This window comes from Galleria mellonella, unplaced genomic scaffold, assembly GCF_026898425.1.
Source record: "Galleria mellonella isolate WM207_F2 unplaced genomic scaffold, CSIRO_AGI_GalMel_v1 utg64, whole genome shotgun sequence".
Lineage (NCBI taxonomy): Eukaryota > Metazoa > Arthropoda > Insecta > Lepidoptera > Pyralidae > Galleria > Galleria mellonella.
Genome location: NW_026442133.1, coordinates 4,556,149 through 4,580,570, shown reverse-complemented (window position 1 = coordinate 4,580,570; position 24,422 = coordinate 4,556,149). Strand labels below are relative to the sequence as shown.

The 24,422-nt window shown below is 31.5% G+C and overlaps 1 protein-coding gene across 4 annotated transcripts in view; it reads left to right on the top strand.

The window, feature by feature from the left end:
* The window catches only part of LOC113512384 (dachshund homolog 2), a 185,213-nt gene extending 164,419 nt beyond the window's left edge, over positions 1–20,794 (top strand). For all 4 annotated transcript variants that reach the window (XM_026896263.3, XM_052900122.1, XM_026896257.3 and 1 more), the window contains 3 exons: positions 8,952–9,098; positions 10,631–10,837; positions 18,831–20,794. In XM_026896263.3, the coding sequence (XP_026752064.2) occupies positions 8,952–9,098; positions 10,631–10,837; positions 18,831–18,961 (485 nt within the window). In that variant the 3' untranslated portion in view covers positions 18,962–20,794. The remainder of the gene's footprint in view (positions 1–8,951; positions 9,099–10,630; positions 10,838–18,830) is intronic.
* The last annotated feature ends 3,628 nt before the right edge of the window (positions 20,795–24,422 follow it).

Here is a 24,422-nt window from a genome sequence, read left to right as displayed (position 1 = left end):
CGCTTAAACGGCTAAATGGATTTTAATGAAATTTGGTTTGGTAGGTTCCTAACTTAATATAGAGTACTTTATATGTAACAGGCAAAGCCGCAGTAAAATAGCTAGTATTTTCTAATTTAGATAAGTAGATACAGATTACGATTGGACATGATTAATATCTGCAAATGACTTTTATGGCGAATGTCGTAAATAATGGTAAGTTAGTTTCTATTACGAGCGCGACGACATCGGACGCATCTAATTCCAGACAAGTCGTTACAATAACAAAAGCGTGACATAAATATCCTGTAATAACTGAACGCTGTTAATGGTTTGTTTGAAAATAATTATGGCGTTATGTTACGTCTTCAGATATACCTACATGGTTGTGAGTTTACGCTTTATAGGTCATTTGTAGCCGAAATTATAATGATAGTTTCTTTTTTCTATTTTAATTTTTTATTTTGTTTATTTTTGTAATTCAATAATTTACCATCCAACATACAGACAATAACTAATTGTTAAGCTTGTGAGAAGTGTACCGTGAGATGGGTATAACAAATTCAAAATTCAGTAATACTATAGTATATGCATATATATAATACATATATGTGCAACTCAAAATCTTTTTTATATGAATCGAAATATGAATATATATATGTATAGTTCATACTATCATTTTGCATATTGATTCAATAACACCTACGTTTACTTGGATCACCCACTAAAATTTCAATAATGATGTGACAGAAGTAAATTTGATGCATCGAAGCCTCACGAGACATTCGCATGCGGCGTTCACCGGCGACCCTCGCCAACGAATATCCACATATTATTAATTCAGGCATATTAATAAAGGGTGTCATATTACGACCACACTCATGTCGCAGGAAGCATGGCCCGATGAACCATTCGAACGAAAATAATACATCATTCGATCCTGAACTGCATCGATTTTTTACTAAGAAATGATTCTTTTTAATTCATCTGTCTCTCGAATTAACAGTATTATATTACATTTTAATATTTTCACCCGATTTGATCGATACAATATCTTATAAGAAACATAAATATACACTTTGAAGAAAAGAGTAATCAGCTATTTTATTTTATAAGCAATAAAACTGTGATCGTCCTAACATGGCGGCAACTCGCAGAAAACGTTGGACACTTCGGACACAATCATCGTTAATCCAACATGACTATTCGATATTTTATGATCACGACTGCTTTGGGTATTTGATAGTTTTTGTTAACAAAAATAAATTCGTTTTTGGTCTTATTGTGTATATTACTAAATGGAAGTCATTTTAAAATTTTATGTTTTTCAACAAATACTTTTATTACTTTCTTAATGAGGTTAACTTATTTATGTTAACTATAGATTATGTTATAATTATATAAGATTTTTCACTTTTTTTTAACAGGATATTCCTAAATTATTATACATATAAATAGGTATTTTTAAAGTAAGTATTTTAAGACGAAATTATCAATTGCTGGAGTAATGAATCGCTTTGTATTAATTACACTGTAATTTTTGTCCGCTGATTATGATTAATATAGGTTAATTAATATAAATATTTTTATATGTAAACAATAAATGTTGAAATGACCCGAAATTGAGAAAGGAGCCCGGGGCGAGTAATATCAGGAGTGGAGCATTTCACGGTCCGTAAGTTCAGCCGTATCGATACGGATATAATAACCAGTGGAATGGTAACTATAAAGAGAGATTGTATTTTTTTACTAACGTCGTAAGAAGTCGGAATGTCCGATCGGCCCTTTGATCGGTTTGATAAAACTGCTTGCAGAGAATCGCAATAGCGTTGTAATTTTTTCATAAAAAAATTCTTTGTGTATTGTTTATTATTTTGAAAATTTAAGATGCGCATTGGAATGTTATCTATATTTCTAAACTATTATTATAAAGATTTGATTGTTTGTTTGTAATGAATAAAAACTACTCAATTGATTTTAAAAAATCTTTTACCTATAGAAAGCTAAATTATTAGCAAGTGTAACATAGGCTATATAATATTTTCGAAAATTGTATCTATCCGTGCAAAATCGAACCGAATCGTTAGTGAGAGATAAAAACAAATATTTAAACATGTAAGGTATTTAAAAGTAACGTCTAACATGTATAATATGGTCAACATAACGAACAAGGTTAATCTTGTTCTAATCAAATCATTTCATAAATTCACTGTCGCTTTCCTATCAACAGTCCACCAAGCTTCATGCAAATTCACTTTTCTACTATAGTTTAACATAGCAAGGAACTAGACATACACACTTACATAATTATTATAAGTTAGTAAGAATTTACAAGTCTTTTTTAGCTGTCAACACTTATTCCATAATGCTCTCTGAAACTTGATTCTGATTATCCCTAGTATACGAAATAAAAAAAAAAAAAACAAGTAATTTAGATAATTAAGATTCTAAGTATAATTTAATTACATTAAAATTATTTAATTACTAATGGAATACACCTAAACAAATAACTTAGAGGATATGTTCCAAAAATATTTATTTATTTATTTATTTCCACTTTATTGCACCAAGTAAAAAGAGAAATAACAAATACAGTAAATATTAATGAGAAGTGATACAAAAGGCGGACTTATCGCTAAACAATCTCTTCCAGACAACCTTTGGGTAGAGGACATTGAGAAAAAAGACAAAGGGTAGGTGGCGCACTATTATATAAATATTATCGTATACAAACATATATACATACATACATACAAACATACACATATATAATATATACACAATTAAATATATACATAACATACACATACTTAACAGCACACATACAACAGAAAAAAAATTACGAAGAAAAACGAAGAGAGAACACAGGAAAATAGTACTAAAGTGAGAGGTAGTAAGATTTAACAGAGATTTTGAAACTAGTAAAAGTAACTAACTCTCCTGTTGAACTGTATGATATCAGGCTATCAGAAGTTTTATACAGTAAGTTGTATAGTTACACGTATATTATACGAGAACAATATATTTTATCGCTGAAGGTCACTCGCAGCTCATAACTTAAGGTCCCCGCTCGTCCGACAAAAACAATAATCCGCACAATTTTGAGGAAAATGTTTATCGCGACTGCCACCCGCCCCATAAATACTCCGCTCGAATAAAACATAGGAAATAGATAAAAAGCTAAACGGTTGTTAGCGACCGTGCCAGAACTATGCTACGGACAGTTTGACAAATGGAACACTGAACTTTTCTTTATTATTCTATTAATGGTATATATTTTTAATAATTTTCAATCTTGGGGTAAATTTTAATAATATTTGTTTTTCAATTCATGTAGGTAAGTTCATAAAAGACAATAAACGACTTCGGTAAAGGGCATTCCTCCGTAGTTAGTCTTTATAAAACTAACCTGCAATTACACGTATTTATAATGCAGAAAAAAAGCACATATCTATTTAAGTACTCTTCTATCGCCGTCATCATTTCAGTTATTCGTTTATTCATTCATATAATGTTTATTCTATAATTTTAACAATTCATCAAGTTATCGTCATTGCCTTTTTATTAGCGAAATATATCTTTGCGGTAATGTTATACTTGATGTGATACTGAATAACCTTACAAATATAATGACAATGCGGTAGTTGTAAATAATTTATACCTCAAGGAGGAAATAACAAAACAGAATAAATATGACTCAAATTAATATGGTGTGCGAAAAGAACTAATTTTTTATTGTAATATAACCATAGCAATTGGCTAATAAATAAATTAGAAACCCTATGGCAAGAGAAGCTATAGAACAAAGAAAAAAGAAATTAGTTCCTATAGATACTTTTGTTTTCCCAATTGTCTCTACCAAAAGTCGAAATTTAAATTTAAATAACTCCAAGACTATATTTTTTTAGAAACATTCTTCATCTCTGTGCAAGTCATTGCTTTTTTTTATATACGAGTATTATGATTTCTCATTTCAAATATGACATATTACTCTCCCACTTGCATACTTTCAGAAACTAAACAGCCAGCATTGATTATGGATAGTACGGGATAGCCGCTCTCCAAAAATAAATATACTCATTTCTGTCAAAGAAAGACCGCGTCATTCCCCAATCAGAGCCGCTAGCTTCATCCAAGCATACGTCAATACTGATAACCGACGCATCTTATCTGCCCAACGTTATTTCATACACATATCGGAAAGCCATTTCGACTGTGTCTGATTTTATTCTAGGCAATTTATTTTCAATAAAGAACTATAAAAAGACTTATCTAAATCGTTCGGGTGCGAATGGAAGGGGAGTGGCTGTCATAAAAGTCGAATCTTATTTACGTCTATTGCACAAGTGGGAAAACTATATTAGAACTCATTGATGGTAGGTACATTGTAATTATGTTACTTCTTAATCCTACTAATATATATAAATATAATAGTTAATGATAAGTCGATATTTGTTACATACTTATGCTTCAACTTAAATGAATTTAAAATTGTCTTATGAAATTTACTACACATAAGTATGATATTCTGGAATGATATATAGAGTATTTTTATACTAATTCAGGCAGACAAAACCGTGACACAGCTAATAATACTTATCCTATGTGCTGGTATAAAAATAAAAGAATAAAAATATATACATGCATACACGACTAAATGACGAGAATACAGAGAACATAAACGTAATGAAAATAAAGCAAAAACATATTAAATTGTTAAAGAGATGATGTGAGTATCCACTAATATAGAAGCACAAACAAATAATTGAAGTTATGATACCTCTCAGAACTAGTAGGATGTATTATACAAAAACCCGTTCAGACTCAACAGCCATCTAATTATGTGCACTAAAAACAGTAATTTTAATTTTTAATCATTTATCTTTAGACATTCATCGATATTTGTTGTGGCAGAAGTCTGGAACTGGCCTGAGAAGATATTATGAAGCAAATAATTAAAATGTAAAAGTATAAAATACATATAAAATGTTATGATTTTTTTACTTCGCCACTAAATAGTGGTTACAAACGAAAAAGAAATATATATTAAATTATCAAAAATTTGAAAAAAAAAAAAAACAAATTATATCTAAATTGCAAATCGCGTTGACTGTATTATAGAGAACAAAATTCAAATTTGTACTCGTACACCGACTCATTTACATGTTATTCGAGCAACAAACCCTAGGGGACCGTATCAACCATTTATGAGTTGAAAGTATTAAAGAAAAGAAAACTCAATAGATATAAAAAGATAGGTATAATAACAAGAAAAAGAAGCCGCGTGCAAGAGAACGGCTCGCGGCGAATAAGCCCCGCGGAAAGCGGCATTGTTCCGCGACTTTTTAAAACGGAACGAAATGAACGAGGGGAAGGAAATCGGATGAAAATATGAAAAGAATACACGTTATGTACGTAAAAGTGAAACGAAACGTCGGAGATCGGGTCTCAGCCGCGCGCGGTCCGCAAATATAATTTGCATAGCCAAGTAGCCCAACTTTTGTCTGCAGCGGATGTTCGCAACCATATTCGTTCGTTGCTTTTTAACCACACTCATTCTGTATCGGACCCAGCTTTTTATTGCATTTTTTCCCCTTTGAACGGATTCCTTCAATATTTCGGTGGTTCGTTTTTATTCATACGCTCGGTCATCGAATTGTTTCGCTTCATATCACACGCTTTGTTGCGTTCTGTTAATTCTGTTGTCTTGTTTCTATGCGACTGTTTTTATTTCCACCGTATATCGGTAAATGCATTCTATACCTATCCTAAAATTATTTATTTAAATATAATTAAACTGTAGTTATGTGTTCTAATTATCTCAATCGTATTCACTCTAAAGAATATTTAATATGTATATATCCATAACTGATATAATCTTTCCACGAGTTATATTGAAGAAGGATTAGAATGAACAATAGAATGATTAACATAATATCAGTTCGTTCAAGTGCTTTGAAATCAGAAGTATTGCCGGCTTTAATAAGGATAACAAAAGACGATAAAATTTTTTTGTTCAGCATCTGCATTGAATCGAATTAAATAATCGATTGGAGATTTATTACGATTCATCGTCTCTTATGAACTTGTGAGTGAGGAAGCAATAGGCCGGATTAAGGTTCACAAAGCGGCGCCGACGAGATATCGACAAATATTGACTTGTAGAAACAATGAAAGCCGACTGGCGCTCCTGCCGCCGCGCCGCGCGCTCTATAGTACGTGGGAAGACTTTGATTGACGTACAGGTTTGGCTACTTACTCTAGAAAATGTATGAATATATATTTGTCTCATCGATCATAAGGATCACATTAAATATAGGCTATACTTCCAGACTTGTATATATAACTATATACAAGCCTGGAAGTTTAAAATATGCGTACATTGAAATATGGTTTGCACGTTAACTAGACAAGAAAGGTGGGATGAAAAGGTCCAAAAATAAGCTTCAGTCGAGTGAAAAACTGTTTTCCAGAGGTGTTGGACTGAATCAATGTTCGGACTCGATGGTCCGACGAATTTTCCACTGAACGGACCTTTGGACGCAGACCTTTGTATTGACGAGAAATTAACTGAAAAAGGACCTTTTGCATCCTAATTTTGTTAGCAAAGAAATTATGAACGGTCATGTACAACATTTCAATAATGTTACCGTCCTTTTAAATAAAATAATGTAGGTGCCGCATATAATTTTATATAAAAAAGTAAAGTTCAAACCACTCTCCTAACTCCAAAAATAGATGGGGAATCAAAAATAATTTTATCTATAGACCTCGTTATGTAGAGCATACCGTTCAACTTAACTATATAATATTCAGTGAATATTGTGACTGAACGAGAGTGGACTTATCACGGTAGTGCCAAATTTCATATTAATTATTTCCTTAATATTGTTTACTATCCTACAGAATTAATCAGAAATGTCACGCCAATATTGACTTAAGTGAAATTTTGAGAAACCCAAAACCTTCAATCGAGAGATAATTGATATACAAATTATATATTATACAAGAACAACTTAATGGGTTCTAATTAAACTTAATATATCATCAGGACATAATTGATCCTCCTCCTAAATATATCTTCGATTAGATAAAAGTACTTTTTTTCAACTTAAACTTTATTAAAATTAACTAAACTAAAATCCATACGAACCAATTTATGGACAAATAGTTTTAAAAAAGCATTGCAAATCTAAACAGAAACGCGATATTCTGATCTGAACATCATTACGAGTCTATGTCAGAGGTCGTACGATGACAAATGATGTGTAGGAGTCGAGAGTCGAACGCTAGCGAATCTCGCCTGTTTCATTACCAACAACATTAATTACTAGCAAATCTTTAATGAGAAAACAACCTCTTATTTTTCTTTTCGCGTTTCTCTTAGACTTTTAAATTTTATTTAATTTCTTTGTTTTGCCATTGCACAGAACGTCGACCTTGTCTGTATACGAAAATCCAAGACGTTTCCACTCCATTAAAATAAATACGACAGAGAATAAGTCGATATGAGATTTACTGTAAGAAAATGATTAAAGCTACAGCTTTAATCATTTTCTAAGTAAATAAGGCTTCAATTTAATATTAAAATACTAAAAAATGTATCATGCCATAAATATACATATAAATGTGTATAGAACAACTGTAAATAAGCGCTAATAAGATTTCCGTGGTAATGGGAGGTAATGCATCATAACGATCAATTAATGAAAAATAGCCAGTGAAATATGCTTTATACCTAATTCATATTCAAATCATTCACACAGTTAATAGTCTTAAGCAAAAAAAGTCGCTTCAAGTTTGTTCTTGACGTGATTCCTATATTTATTGACGCACAGGATGGTAATTTGCCTTGTGTCTATTTTTAAATCTTTATTTAACTTATTATTCATGTCGTTTCCGTGAAGCAGATACATCGTTTCGCAGCCTGACTCCATCAAAACTCTGTCTTTCACCATCGCAAAACAGATCTCGTATTTTATTCCACGGTTCAAGTCATAGGACGCAGCGATAACATAATGAGCCCTTTTTGTATCAAATTAATTTACTTATGTAGACAGTTATCCGTAGACGTAGACGTAGAATTACATAAATTACGTATATATTGTTTTAAACTGGAGAATATATTCGTATATAGGTGTTTTATTTAATGCGATATGATTAATACCTAGTTCAAATAAAACCAAACAAAAAGCTGCCTTTAATTTTTATAAATTACATTAATAAAAACTCTACGTAGTCGACTTATATCGAGTAATGAACATAAATCTATGACGAAAAATTATTAAAAAATATATTTTCATTATATTCAATATATTGATATGACCCTGTAGCTTATGCCTTAATCCCGTATCTGTTCCGCCCCCGCCTTGTCGGAGGCAGGACCCGTCTATCAACACGTGCATCGACTCAATCATTCGTCAATCGAACCTCAGAGTAAAAAAGATGGAAATATTATAAATCTATATGCAAGAAAGAGAAAAAACCAAGGTGGACTATCGGGCGATTATCGACAAAGAAATGCCAAACCAAAGGTGGTAACTGTAGGCGAATCAAGGAGATCCCTGGCCGTATTATGAGATTGTTTTCAGATAAAGAAAAGACATTTGTCATGAGAGTGAAAGAGACAGGCTATAAGCAATTTTCAGGTTTGATCTCGACGTATTTATGCGTATACATTCATTTGGAGAAGTATGGCGCACGACGCATGTGCACGACCGTTTACTCAGTTTTATTGTGCCTGCGTGCGGTATCCGAAGTACCTAATTGTTGTTTCGATACGGTACAACCGAGAATAATTTTGCGAAATCCTATAAATATTTATGATCGCTCTTATTGGAAAGCTTAGAAGTAGGTTTAGGCATAAAAATAAATTTCTTAATGTTCTTTACTCATGTGGTTTAAGGTACATTACATTATTAATTGTAATAATTTTCATTTTAATGCTAAGTTATATCTCATTTTGTTCACAGTAATGTACCAAAAACGACTAAAGAAGGAGAGAAAACAGCGCCAACATATTCAAGAACAGCTCGAGATGGAATTGAAAAGACGACAGAAGATCGAAGAAGCCCTCAAGCAATCTGGAGCACCATCAGAATTACTCAGAATTGTTACTGGTTTGTATTCGTCTAATATCAATTGTAGATCGTAAATGCAATAAAAAAAATAGTATTTTAATTTATTAAGATAATTAAAATGTGTGAAAAATACTTGAACAGTACAGTGTGTTCTGTTATATGTGGTGATATCTACAGGAGATAGCTATCAAATGTACTATCATGTCGACTTGATTGCTATTTCAAAATAAAAAAAAAAACAAATAATCAATCAATACATATAATAAAATCGTAACTGATAATTGTCAGTACATAGAAGATATGTAAGAATCTTTATGAACGCAATAGAACCCAAAACAATGATTTTTAGAATTTTACTTTGTTTGTCTGTACGTTTATGCACGCTAATCTCAGTTGTTGTTTGCATGGCTGTGTTTCGGTTTGAAGGGTGGGATATGGCGTGAATTTACTGGGTACAGAGGAATAACACCTGAGTCCTCAGGAATGGCAACGCATGGGGGTATCATGGGCGAAACAGTATACTCTGTTATTTCCATGGTCATGTCTATAGGAGACGGTTACCACTTTCCATCAGGTGGGCCGTCAGCTTGTTTTTGCCATTCTCCGTTATATATAAAAAAAAAAAATTGGTTTTTACTAATGCGTTGCGGTTTGCTCTACTTAACATTAAACACTACATAAATAAAAAAGTTGTATCAATCTAAAGAATGACATATGAAATGCTATAAAATAATCGGTCAGTTGAATTGGCTGAAACTTTATGAAGGTATTAGGTACCTAATTATCATTTAAGTATATAATACAATATAGACCGAATTCATGACGAGTTCCAATGGTAATGATATACGGGAACTACATACTCGTAGTTAGAAGCGGACAACGCCGCGGGAAACGGCTAGTCTTATAAATATATATCTATTCGTAAGTTTGTATTTTAAAATTTATATTAATTTCCATGAGGTTAATTTCACCTGAATGTGACCATATCTAAATTAAACGTAACCTTTTACCTGAACATGTCTAAATTGTCAATGCCATCACTCTCAGACTATTCAACAAGTTCTAACATAAAGTGTATGTGCCCCTGACATGTTAACTTGCCGTCTGTCAAACTATCTGTATATTGACTGAAACTTCACGAGCAAACTCAGTAAATCCCGTAATCGATACAGACAAAGTTCAACTCTAAGTAATCTGTTTAGGATTCCTTTTTGATTTCTGATGAGGGTGATATGTAACTTTACTAGACGCCAAGTTCATGTGGAGTGCGTGACGTAAGAAGGGTGGATAAACGCTGGTGAAGGCTTGTACTAATCTCCGTGTCAGGAAATCGTTTCGCAGACCATTTGAAATGGGGGCTCGGGTGCTGAAGTAACACGCATTCGTGTTCAATTTCTTGCATAATCGTTCTTCTCTACAACATTTAATAGCAGTGTATTTAATTGGCTAATAAACTGTACTAGCAAATACTATTTATACGACAAGACACCAAAAGTATTTTTTATGATCGACTTCATTAAACTTTTATATTTAAATCTAGTCAATTTTTTAACGTAAAAACATTTTTGTAGAAAACCTAACGCCTTCATCACAAGAGACGCCGCGTTCGGAACGCGAGAACGGCTCGGAGAGCAAACCTCCAAGCGCGGAACCCCCCGCCTCCTCACCACCATTCCAGCGGGACCCCCCTCGCACGCCCGACAAACCACAATGGAACTACCCCCCACCGCCCGTGGACATCATGAGTGGAGGTGCTGCGTTCTGGCAAAACTATTCTGGTGAGTTTACAATCAACACAGAATTTAAAATTCTAGATTATATACTAATAGATGAAAATGGAATGTAAATGTGCGCAATTGGTTAATTCTGGTGGGGTTAATACTTCGCCATGCTAAACCAGAGAGGGATGATAGGTGAGAATGAAGTAAAAAAAGTTGGCGTACCATGACGAATTTACCAAGAAGTAACCACAATGGTTTCCAGGTTGATCTTACTGTTCACGCTAATTATAAGTTACATTATTTACATATTTCTCCTATCGATATTGAAGTATCCGCCGATCTTTCAATAAAATTTGGTGAATACGGAAAAAATATGCTCACCATTACATACCATAGGAGTTATAGTCAAAGGCATGTTGACGTTACTGTTGTTATTTTTGTTACAGCAAACCCTGATCACAAAAAAAATAGATTTAATACTTGACATGCCATATACCTTCGAATATTGGAGGCTAACATAGCATGCACGCATTCTTTCTAGAATTTTTCGATTTATTAGTTGGATTCAAATTTAGTAATTTAAAAATAAAACAAAAAAGTAATATTATAACATATAACCAATTAATAAAAATCCTTTTTAATTTAGCTATTTATTTTGTGCGTTTACAATTTTTTTAAATATTTTTTTACTAATTGTACCAAGTATATAAAATATATTATGAGAATCTAATTTTATAGTAAATATTCTATAAATACTAAAACAGTTTAAGCATTCGTTTCGAATATTAGAAAAAGATGTTTATTCGAAATAATAAAATATGCAGAAGGGCCCCCACATATGAAAAATTTTGACGTACGAAATTTATATTCGTCATATTGCATACCGTTTCATATGAAGAATTCGTACTATTTAAAAGCTCGGAATAAACGATTCGACAGATAAACGTTTGTATTGTGATCTATTGCGGCGATATTACGTACAGATAAAACCCTCTTTCAATAGAAATTTAGATTTCAATAGATTATGGAGTTTAAATAAGAACTTTGTTGGAAGGTTATATCTTGAATAGCATAAATATTTAATTCTTAATAATACTAAATAAATATGGTCACGACTCTTCTTAGTCTGAAAACAATAAAAAAGGTTATTATACAAATTGATATAACACAAAATACCTATCACTTTGCTTGGCACACGCCTTTGCCTATCACATCGATATAGAGAGGGAGAAATGAAGGAATGAATATACATTGCAGTGTTTAAATAAGATTCCAGATTCAATTTTTGCAAACGAACTCCACTAATTTGAAAACCAGACGTTCATGAGAATATGGCATTTATTTAGTCATATTTATAGGTACATTTATTAATACGTTACGTATTTAAACTCATAAATAATATTCTCACAATATGACCGCAACGAAATTTCATTTCAAAAAATCGAATGCAATGGACTTTATGAACTTTTAGACAATGTGCACATACATGAATGTCGGTGAATCAAACTGTGCCTTTTTTCCGTTCATATCCGCTTTGTGGAAAGCCCAGTAATTTCATTAAAATACACTGGCGAGCATGCGGTGCTGTATACTATGACTTATATTGATTCACCGTGCATCAACTTGTCGAGTAGAGACATGCCTCCCTATATGGATGGACTTGTCTGAACTCAACTGGAGTAGTGCAATTACTTATAATTTAAAAATATGTGTATCTAGCAAATCGACTTAAAATAACAAGGTGAACTCTGTGTTATACGTTTTTTTTTTTATTCTGTAGGTAGAAAAGACATAATCAATTTAAAGTATAATACGAATATAATAATTTTGCTGACTAGTGGCGTCTGACGACGTTTGGCTTTTCAAGTAGAAATTGTAAATTGCAACTAATTTAAACGTTGCGCTACCCCAAGTATCTAAACGCACGCGAGCACGCAAACAAAGATTGTTCGTAACGTATATTCACAATTTCGGCTCTAACTGACCGACATTACAAATAACAACATACACACAATGGTAGAATAAATAAAAAATAACAGAATGATAGAACGGAAATTGATTTGATGTAGCTAATAAAAAAGTTGAAATTGATAGTAATATTTATCTTCTAAAGTTTCCAAAATTTAGAAAAAAATTATCTTGTATTAAAACCATTGCCGTTGATTTTATATCGTCTTAAAACGAACAAATAGGAATATCTAAATAGCAATTTCAATTATTTCTCGTCAATAAGCATTAAAAATATAAATCGTCATCATCGACACCGTTTTCCCCATGATTTTGTTTTCTTGTTTTTGTCATGACTTGGGGTCGGTGTAATTTGCTGAGCAACCTGAATTTTGAATATTTAAACAATTAGTTTGAGACTCCAAAATTATACTCGTTCTACGACATCAGCTAAAGAGCATTCGTCAATTATTGTTGATATTAAAATTTCTAAGAAAAGTTATTGGTAAAATAGGCACATATCGAAAAACTTCGGTATTAAATGGTTCGATTTTTCTATCTTTATAAAGAATCCTAAATATTATGGCACCGTAAATATGAAACGTAAAAGAGGGTTGTAAACATAACAAGGTTGGTAACAGATAAACAAAAATTAAAAGTTTTTCCTTTCATCAAGTTTCCTCGGTGCTGACGATAAAAGAAAAAAAAATATTATTCGTAAATTAGAAAACTTCTGCGTATTTTTAAGAAAAGAGACAGAGTCAAATATTAATATAGAAAAGAGAAATTAAATGAGACGTCTATCAAATATTAAGCCAATAACTGAGGCACTGCTGGAGTTTTTAATAAAAGTAATTTCACGCAACTAATTTAATAGCGAAAAATTTACCTCAAACTAGTATCGCGAGGGCTTTGATACTAACTGTTCCACACGTTCTGATATATTCTCGAAATTATTTTACATTACATACCTATCTAGTTACATCTGAATTCTTTTCTCTGAAATTAATTTCATAATATAAATTCGGTTTTAAATATAGGTACTTGATCATTTTCATCACCATTTCCTCCATCTATTATCTACTACTGAAAATAAGCTGGGTCACTGAATGCCACAAGGAACTGTCATGAACCATCTGCATATAGTAATTTAATAAATTTATAATCATTAAGTGCCGTTCATCATCATCATCATGTCAGCCATTAACTGTCCACTGCTGAACATAGACCTTCCCCATAAAGGGGCTTTTTCCAGTAGTTGCCACTCTTGGCAGGCGGGTTGGCAACCGCAATTAAACTTTGGAGGTGTTAAAAGAGAGATGCTGCTCTCCATCCCTTGACCCTTAAACTCCCTTAGTCGCTTTTTACGACACCCATGGGAATGGAAGCGGTAGCCTATTTTATCCCGGAATCTCGCAGCTAAGTGCTATTAAGTGATAGAAAATACAAATGAACTACTTTATTATTGTCATTATTTTAACATAACTTGATTTATTAAATACGTCTTAATATTAAAAAAAAAAAAAAACATTCACCAATATTATATCATTTTAAGGCACCATGGAGACGGATAAACCAACCGATGTTACATAAGTAATATAAAGTTGAAAAATTAATAAAGAGGAAACTTCTCCAAGATACTTTTTAGGTGAGCTTGTAAAATGAATGGAAATAAAATTGTACCGCACAGGTGCGCTTGAAACCTTTGACGATATTAACTTTTTTTTGTTTATATTGAAGTAATACAGTGCACCATTGTACACATAGATAGTCTGTAGCATTTTTACTCATAAAGTAATTTTTTATACTATTAATAGATACATGCATATAATTAAGTAAATATTAAATTTGAAACGTACATATTTTTTTGTTTCAATTTATATCTTTAATACGCTATTTTAGGGTACACCTGATGTTATTCAGTTTGAAAAAAAAATTATACTGGTATTTCTTGAATACAATTTTTACAAAAACTTACTTAATTACAATATGAGAAGTTATAAATAATAATATGGACTAATTATGTAACACTTAAGTACTTAATGTTCTCTTTTACCAAAGATGTGTATGTACATTGTGTTAATAGATCTTAAATCTAACAAAATGTCATGTTTTAATTATAATTGTCTCAATTTTACTTAACCTTAGCCATTGGAACTAAATATATCCAAGTCACGAACAAATTGATTGTTAAAAAAAAACGTCAAAAGAATTTCTATAATAGAAAATCAATCCCATCTGTAAGATCGGACACGGTTGAATAGAGTCGCAACAGTAGCACCTTATCCCAACCACAATACGTTTGTTCGAGTTCTATTGTCAGAAAATCGGAGGTTTCGCCTCACCTTACCTGCCATAGTTCCCATTACGATCTTCCATTTTAGAATGCCATCAAAACAAGCTGGAGAATATTTGTAGAAGTAAATATTTATTATACTAAAAACAAAATTATTATTTAAAACGATGCAATTATTTGTGTTGTGTAAATATTAATTATTTATTTTATTTTATAATTGCCCCTTATTCATAAAAATTTAAACCTCCTAAATACCTATTTTGGTTATTGAAGTTTTATTGCTTTCTTTCAAATTAAAAATTCAGTAGTTAAAATAGGTTTATGAGAGATTTGACGTTCTTATGAATAAAGGAGTCTATACTAGTCTATACCAATATTATAAAGATTTGGTTGTTTGTTTGTAATAGAAAAATTCAAAACTATTCAACCGATTTTGAAAATTCTTACACCTATAGAAAACTACATTCACTGGCTGTATAATATTTTCGAAAATTCTATCTACTCGTGCGAAACTGAACCAAATCGCAAGTTAATTATAAATACCATGTCTTATTTTCACATGGATATGAATTACATATTTAAACATTTCTTAAAAAAAAATTATAGCCGTTAGATACATGGTTTAAACAAAATAAGTGATGAAATAGACAGATGCAGACGATTTTTTATATTATTTATAGATAAGCTAGTAGCCATTTAGCAGTTTTCATATTTATTTTATAATAACTCAGTGAGTAATGGGTTAAAATGTTTATTGCTCATTATTAGTAATGATATGTATGATACTATTACTAGTTTATTATTATTTATATAAATTTAATGTAAGCTATAGGTTAGCATACTAAGCTACAAATACCTATATTAAGCATTTGGAGCTTAATATAGGTATTTGTAGCTTAGGATGCTTGTTATAAATCATAATTATAAAAAAAAACTGAAATTTAATTTTAATAATTAAACTACAAAATAATATTGCTACAATCAATTGAAAAAGTACTCGAGTTTAATAAGTAAGTATTACAAAGAAACTTATTCAATTTTTTAATTAATTTATGCTACAATTATATAGGCGATTTACTCTTGTCAAATGCAAATAAATTGCACATAATACAAATCTTATTTCGCTATAGGTAATATTATATTTTAGTTCAAAAGCCTTAGTAAAACGGTATATAAAACCACCCCAATACACAACCTTCTCAAATTCCCATTCGAAGAATTAATTATCCCATTTTTTTTTCTGTGGGTACACTTTTAATGGCAGTAATTAATTTCGCGTTAACAACCAAAGAGGTGTCGATTGCGTCAAAAATCGTTAAAAAATAATGAGCAGTACTTTCTATTATTCCAACAGAGGTATTGAGTATCAAAATTATAAGTTTTTATCGAAGGAAAATTGTTATCTAGCAAGAAAATGTCATTATGCCTTTCTCTAGTCACAATAAGTTTTTATAGTGAGAGAAACAATTTGATCTAAAAATAACCTAGTATCAGAGAATAGTAATTTCTTGCTTGGCCTCTGTTTGATAAGAAAATCGATTCGTTTCTCTACAAATTAATCGATCACTACTTTTGATTTGGTCTTTTTTTATTTTAAAAAAGTAGCATTAACTTGTAAATTACTTATATTTTGTTTATCTATATTGATAAAAAATATATAAATCGTTCAACTTATATTACGTTATCAACGTTATAAGAACATTGTTATAAAACGTAGCAACAATTAATTCAATTGTGCAATAAAAAGTATACGTCCAGTTAAATAAATAAAACTTGCTGACTAAAGCCATATTAAAAGTTTTATTTCAAGTAATAACATATTGTTTAATTAATAACTTATTATTAATGAAATAACTTATTGCTCATATGCAAGTAATAATTGAAGGTAAAGTTATTTTTGACCTACACTATTTTTAATCTTAACAATATTAGTAAGATTAACACGAGGATAAACTAGTTTTTATTTAAATAATCAATTTATAGTTTTTTGGCGAAGGTATTGCGACACATATATACAAAAATATAGACAAATTGATAAGTTTCTTGTTTTCGAAATCGGTTAAAAACAACTGTTTCCTTGTCAATGCAGCACAACTTGTAATAGATATTTTAGTAGACGTGGTTTTAGTTTTGTTTCGTCTCAAATAAATCGACTCACGTCCACATCGTAGTGTCCTTTTTTTGTCACTGCTGCTAACCCATTCGTTTGTAATGAAATAGAAATTGTTTTTACGAATGTTTTTATGTAATTCCAGCTCTGAGATCTCAGTGAAAGCAATCATTATTATTACAAGATATCAACAAGATACTTCTGAATTTAAAATGGATTCTAATAACTTCGCTTTTGACATCATTGTAATTGAGTATTTAAATATAGAAAAGAAGATAAAACGAAAATAAATGTAATTTTTTTTATTAAGCCAAGCGCCCGACCATTATAGTTATTTCAAAGAACAAATAGATTATGGCTCTCAAAGGAACCGGCAATTCTGTTTTAGAAGCGGCAAATGCAAAAATATTACGTATTCAAACAGACCTAATGGGACATTTAGGGGTGGCACTGAAGTGAAACGGCAAAGGCCGAAGCTTTTAAGTGTATAATATTTAATTGTGACGCCCTAGGCGTATAATCTCGCCCGGGATAATAGGTTTCTGTTTCGGGACAACCCTCAACGGCGACACTTGTGAGTGTGATGCCCTGCAGCAAGTCTCAACTGAAACAAATCGGATTATAATTGGGTTTTTTATCTGATTGTTTTTATTTTAAATAGTGACTTTAAACAGTTGACTTACATTATTGAGGATTACATTTTCATTAATTATATTAAAATTTTAATTGATTTATTTGAGAAAATGACATAAATTTGAACACTCACACAGCATAAATTATAAATGAATGTCGAGAAAAGAAATTGAATTCTCCGTTGAGAAAATGTTCCATCAAAGTAAGCAAAAAAACGCGATTCCGTTTATATCTTTTATATCTCGTAAATTGCAGGAGGAGGCAAGCGTTGCATGAAATTGAATAAGCATATTTCGTAAAACGTCGACGTTTTGGGAGACAATTGCCTTACCTCACCTACTCTTGCCCCTTCACGAACTTTGTCAATTTTCTTAAAATCTTATTAGAGATTCTTCTGTGCTTGAAATGTATTCTGATTTTTATATGCAACATTGTTATCTTAATTTGTAAATATTGTTTCAAAGCAGTTTACCAACAAATAAAAAATACATCTTCTTAATCATTTTAAAATTGCACATGTTGCAAACCGTAATTGAATTATAATTACTTAGTTACAAATACAATTTAGCAATCAATGTTCTCATATGATGCCTTATTTTAATTATTTCGTATTACAATGATGTAAGTCGGAGTATAACAACCCTTCTCGAAGCAATTTAATAAACTCGCGCTATATTGCGAGTGGTACGTTTTTACCGACAGGGAATATAGGATATTAAATTAGAAAGTGCCATACGGATGTGAAGTCCGTTTGATGTGAGTTGCCTCTGCCTTTACCCGACACACTAATGACATTTTCCGGGACGGCACACTTGTACTTCGACTCTGTCAATTTGAACAATTTAATTATTAGTTATTTTGGGAAATAATACAGAATAATGACTTTGAGATCGTAAAGCATAATACCGTAGTGACTGATGCACCATTGGAAATATCCTGCAATGAACTACTTTAGATTTATAATGCTAACGATTATTACAGTCTAGATAAAATGACGTACTGTCACCATGATTATTTCATTTTTCAATGAAAATACTAATTTTAGATATTTTCTTTGTCAACAGAGTCATTAGCGCAGGAATTGGAGATGGAACGCAAGTCGCGTCAGCAAGCGATGGAACGAGACGTCAAAAGTCCCTTGTCCGAACGCGCCGGCTATTACAAGAACTCGGTGCTCTTCAGCTCTGCTACTTAGCTACCAAACAACGGGGCAAACGACTTCCCCGAAAGCCAAGAATATGATAAAGAAGTCGACGAAATGAGAAAACCTATAATCAGCGTGAAACCTGAGTTTAGGGAAAAATGAAACCCAAAGATTCGATGCGGATCGAAAATTGGAAATCTCGAATTCTTGCAGATTTCTAAAGAGAAGTGCTCACATTCTCGTTCATGTAAATTGTTCACTCTTGTTTAATCTATTTTTTGGCGTTACGGATCTCAATGAAATTGTATTTCCCTTATTGAGATTAATTTGTAAATATTGTTAACAATATATCGAAGTACGTAGATTTCGTGGCGTATGGCGAAGTCTCATTGACTCTTCTTCCATAGTGAAATTTGTAAATATTCCTATAATTATTAATTAAGTCAGTACGGTTATATCGGCGATTCGCGTTATTTAATATGTCAACATTTTAATATTTTATGAAAGTACCTTTAAATCTTATCATTAAATGCCATATTTATGTATTAAGCATCGATATTGTTTACTTTTTGTAAATGTATAATGTTATTAGCGTTCCTTGATAATTCATATTTTGTACCTACACACATATCAGCATCTTTTTAAACAAATTTTAATAGAGAATTTATTGGAATTGATAAAAGACTCACTTTTTGAGATGTTTTCCAAAATCCAAGATAGTGCAAACGAATTGTACTGGTATCACGAAATGTTTTCATAGTGTCGGTTAAACTGCAAATAAGTAGGTACACTTATTTCACTGTTCAAGTAATTGTATATATAAATCGTTTAATTATACTGCGGTGATTTTCACTGTCATGTAATTTATTCAAATTAGTGCAATGAGTAGATATAACTAATGGTAGGAACTAGTGTATCTCATAAAGAATAAGAATGTACGATAGTTAAGTTAGTGGTTTCAAAATTATACATTTTTACAATTAAATTTTATTGACTGAACACAGATAAACAGTTTTGCAATGTACAATGTAAACTAAGTGTTTTCTTTAAATTTCATTACGTAGATGCTGTGTAAATAATTATAAATGCGTACTTCATATCCATAACGCAGAATCGATGTGTATGGGTAGTGTCCTTGCGATAAGTGGATTAGTTTTAAACATATACATAATAATAAAGTATAAAATAGTGTTATTTATATTGATGCTTAGTTTACGGAACGACTTTGAATGTCTAAAATAGTTAACGTAAGATTTAGAAATTGTATTTGGCGTAATATTGGCGCTTGGCTATTAAAATATTGCAAGTAACACAGACACACACATTGTTTTAGCCATAAATATCTTGGAATTTATAGCAAATGTGTAAGCATATTATTGTTGAACGATACAAAAGTCAATTGAGGTCATGTAACGAATGAAGAGCGTAATAGTCTAGCGCCGATCGTAACGTTCGCTTTATACAATCAAATTCACATTATTTAATGGGTAATGTGACGTAATGAATAAATTTAGTTGTTAATATAAATGTTTAGCTGAACATGTGTGATTGTGTAAAAAGCGTGAATGTGGTACTTTTTGTATCATTTACATTTTTTCTTTGCAATATCTTTTGGCAATACTGATAAGTGGGCATTTGACCTACAAAGTATACTTAATCCCAGTGACCATCAAACTCAGCATTGTCTTTAGTAGATATAATTACGTTTGTCAGCCGAGGCTTCTCGTTGTATCTATATTTATTATGATTTTATTATAGTTCGCAATCTTGAAAGCAAGTATTATTATTTATTATTTCGATTATAATTACTATTAATTTACTTAAAATTGTGTGTGTGCCTTGTATCGTAGATGAAAATATCGAGATTAAAAGTGAAAATTATCATTTTGTGTTTCTGTTTAACTAAATATGATAGAATCCCTGCAACCCAAAATAATCCTAATAAATTTATATTCTTAGATCAAATTGACAAATTCGGTAGTGTAACGGATTGATAAACTGTCTCATGTTCCGGTGATTCGATCAAATAAGATGTGTTCGTTTAAAATTCTGTTAAAGTCTTTAACGAATACATGTTGCCAGTGATTATGTATGAAATCTAAACATGGTCCATTACTACCAGCCCCGAGTCATACGGCGATGATACAATCTGATATAAAGATATTTGTAGCCCAAAAAATGTTTTTCTATAAACATAGGGGGTAAACGAACATGCATCTCACCTAATAGTAAGTGATTACGGCCTCACATACTCGTAGGTACCTGCAACGTCAGGAAATTGCAGGTATGTTGTTGGCTTCTTATGGAAAGAATATGCTATTTCTTAAAGGTTCGAATGTCGTATCTTTTCCGAAATACTGCTTAGAGTTGGTTTCATATTTTGGTTATGCGGGGTTAAGAGTTTCTACAGAAATGCATGGTGAAAGACCGTCACTCATACAGATAGTTGGTACGGAACTTTAGCTTATAATAGGATGTACAATGATGAAATTCAGGCAGCTAGTACTGCCACTAAACGTATACAAAGCAACCAGATCAATGCTATTTGTTTAGACTTTTACTATAAATAATACGATACTACGAAATCATATTCTTTTATGAACAAGTGACTAACAAGCTGACGGCTTACCTGATGGAAAATTGTATCCGTCGTTTATAAACATGAATAGAATCATGGACATCCCAAATAGACTGTGATGCTCATAGCACCCTTATTTGTCGCCATAATTAAAGACTGAGGTGTTATGCCTCCGTATCTTGTAATTTCTCTATCAATGCCTCTCTTCAAACTGTAATACAGGCTGTTCAGTTGGAAGAGCTCAACTTCTTAGCGACACAATACAAGTGAAACAGAATTATATGAACATGCATACAACTTTTGGACAAAATTTTTATCATAATAATTATAAGAGGTTAGCGCCCTCTGGTGTCACATAAAGGCATCGATCATAGCTTTACGAGTTATATGCACGATATTATCAGAAGTTAAAATTAAAACCAATATAAATATTGCTATAAAATATATAATATTACTATAATATTAATAAATATATACACTATGTACGTACTATGTATGTACGAACTCATTGGTGCAGCAGTCAGCACACTGCTTTGCGCAATGAGGTCCAGGTTCGATTCTCTGTCGGCCCAATTTAAGAAACGAACTTCTCTAAATTGACTCGAGTTTGGGTGCTCCCAGATGTTCATTGGCTGGTTAATGTGTTTACTAACTGGAATAAAGATTAGCCTATATCCTATTCAACCCCATATAGTACATGTGTACCAAATTTCATACTGTTTAATTGATGGTAAGCTGTTAAAGTGCTGTAAAGTAACAAATGTACTTTCTTTCACATTTATAACATTGGTAAGGATATAGGATACCCTGTATTCTTTGTCCAATTAATATAGGAGGTCATTAAGATGACATAGAATAACACAATATATAGAATAAGGAAACTTGAGAAATAATATCGTAATTTATTATTATCATTCTCCCTTTATGAATAGAGAACTGTAGTCAACGGTGTGGCGTTAATGGGTTGTAAAATGAGGATACTCAATTTGAATCAAAATTTGTATTCTGACAGTTGTTTTTATCTAACTTCTAATAACGCCAAACAATTAATCGTCAAAAGCAATAAAACTACAATGTCGTAAAACAGAAAGATCATAAGAACTCCCCAGTTTTATATTGGATTTCCCTTGCGCTCGATCGCCATTTTAAATCCTGTGAAATCGGAAAACTTCATATTTATTGCTAATAGATTTTCGGCCGATGAGCACCGAGTTATTTGGGATGCAATTTTATTTTGTCCATATGAATGATTTTATATTTGCCCTAAGGGCGTCCGTTCACTGGCGCGGTGACGTCCCTTTCTGATTTCGGACATCATGCAATCATTGACCCTTACATGTCGTATACTTCTCAAATACATTTCTGATAGACTTCTATGGTTGGTTTACATTTAAAATTAATGTTGAAACTGGCTTAAACCCTTAAAAACCAAACCTTTTTATATTATTACCTATATATACAGATGTATATGTACCTATAGGTTCTATAAGCATATCTAATTAACAAATCAACGGATATTCCCTATAACTATATCAAACACTTATTTTTATTTATTTCAATCTTTTTATGTGCATGATGCATTGTTTTTGATAACATAAAAAGAAGGAATAAGGAAATCATGGATTTGCCGGTATTTCATTAATAATAAATTCTGAATCAATTTTTAAAATTCATTTTGGCATTCTATAAGGGTTACACCTGTGTTGTATTTCCATATTAGTTTTATTATGATAAATTAACTATTTTTTGCATTTTTTTTTTGTATATCATTTTAACATTATTCTGCAGAGAGGGCAGAAAATTAAACTAGGTACTACATTGTGTTAGAATGACGCCCAAAATACTCGTATGATGACTAAATATAAACTGTGTCCATACCTAACACGCAAATGCTTCTGACATGTATGGCATCCGACGAGTCTATTATCCAGAAGATACTACGAAAATGTCTAAGTAATAGCTGATTTATTCTTCCTTTAAATTTCGGTTTTAAATAAAAAAACAATGTCTACAATCTCTTTATTTGTCAATAAATATATTCCAATTCGGGTTATGGCCAAAAGGCCAAAAAGGAGACTACCGTCGTCTATTATTAATTAAAAAAATATATTTCTGTGTCTTAGACTATTTTATTATTTTCTCTGATTTCTAGTTGTAATCTAAATTTCTAATCTAAATAATATAAGTATTTATAAAGATGAGAATACCTCCTGTGACAATCATTTTTAGGCTAACTTCATTGTTACATGAAAACATATATTAGAATTAATTGAAAAAAAATTATGGTTCGGGTTAAAATTCTATTTTTAGGATACAGTGAAAGTCATGTCAGTGAAAGACAAGGCACAAAATCTTATCTCTGTATCACTTGTGCATCTGTCCCCGAATATCTTTACATTCTTTATTTACTTTTGACATATGGGAGAAAAAGAGTTTTGGATAAATTAAATGATAAAGATACAACAAATTAATATAATTTATATTAGAATGGGGAAATAGCGATCTTTAATCTCTGACCTTACTCAAGTTACCTATAAAAGACGGGTTCGTACTTAATATAAAAGCACTGTTTATCATGAAACTTAATAGATTCCCGATTATCAACACCTGCGTCTGATTAAAATAATTACTTTAATAACTTCTTCAAATGTCAAACATTACCGAAACCGTTAGCGACTTGTCCGAGAGCATGAGGGCGATAGGCATCGGTCTTCTTTACAAGTGGCAAGTATATTAATTAGTGTAAATATATAAATACATATGTGGTATGTTCGTTAACATTGTATGGGTGATACTGGTGCCGACTTAATATTGCGCGCATAAATATTGTCGCGAGCGACAGCTCCGTGCCGCCCGTAGACTCTATTGAAGAATGACACAATGTACAGGTTGCTGTTATGTATATACAAATTAATTTATAATATGTTTACATAT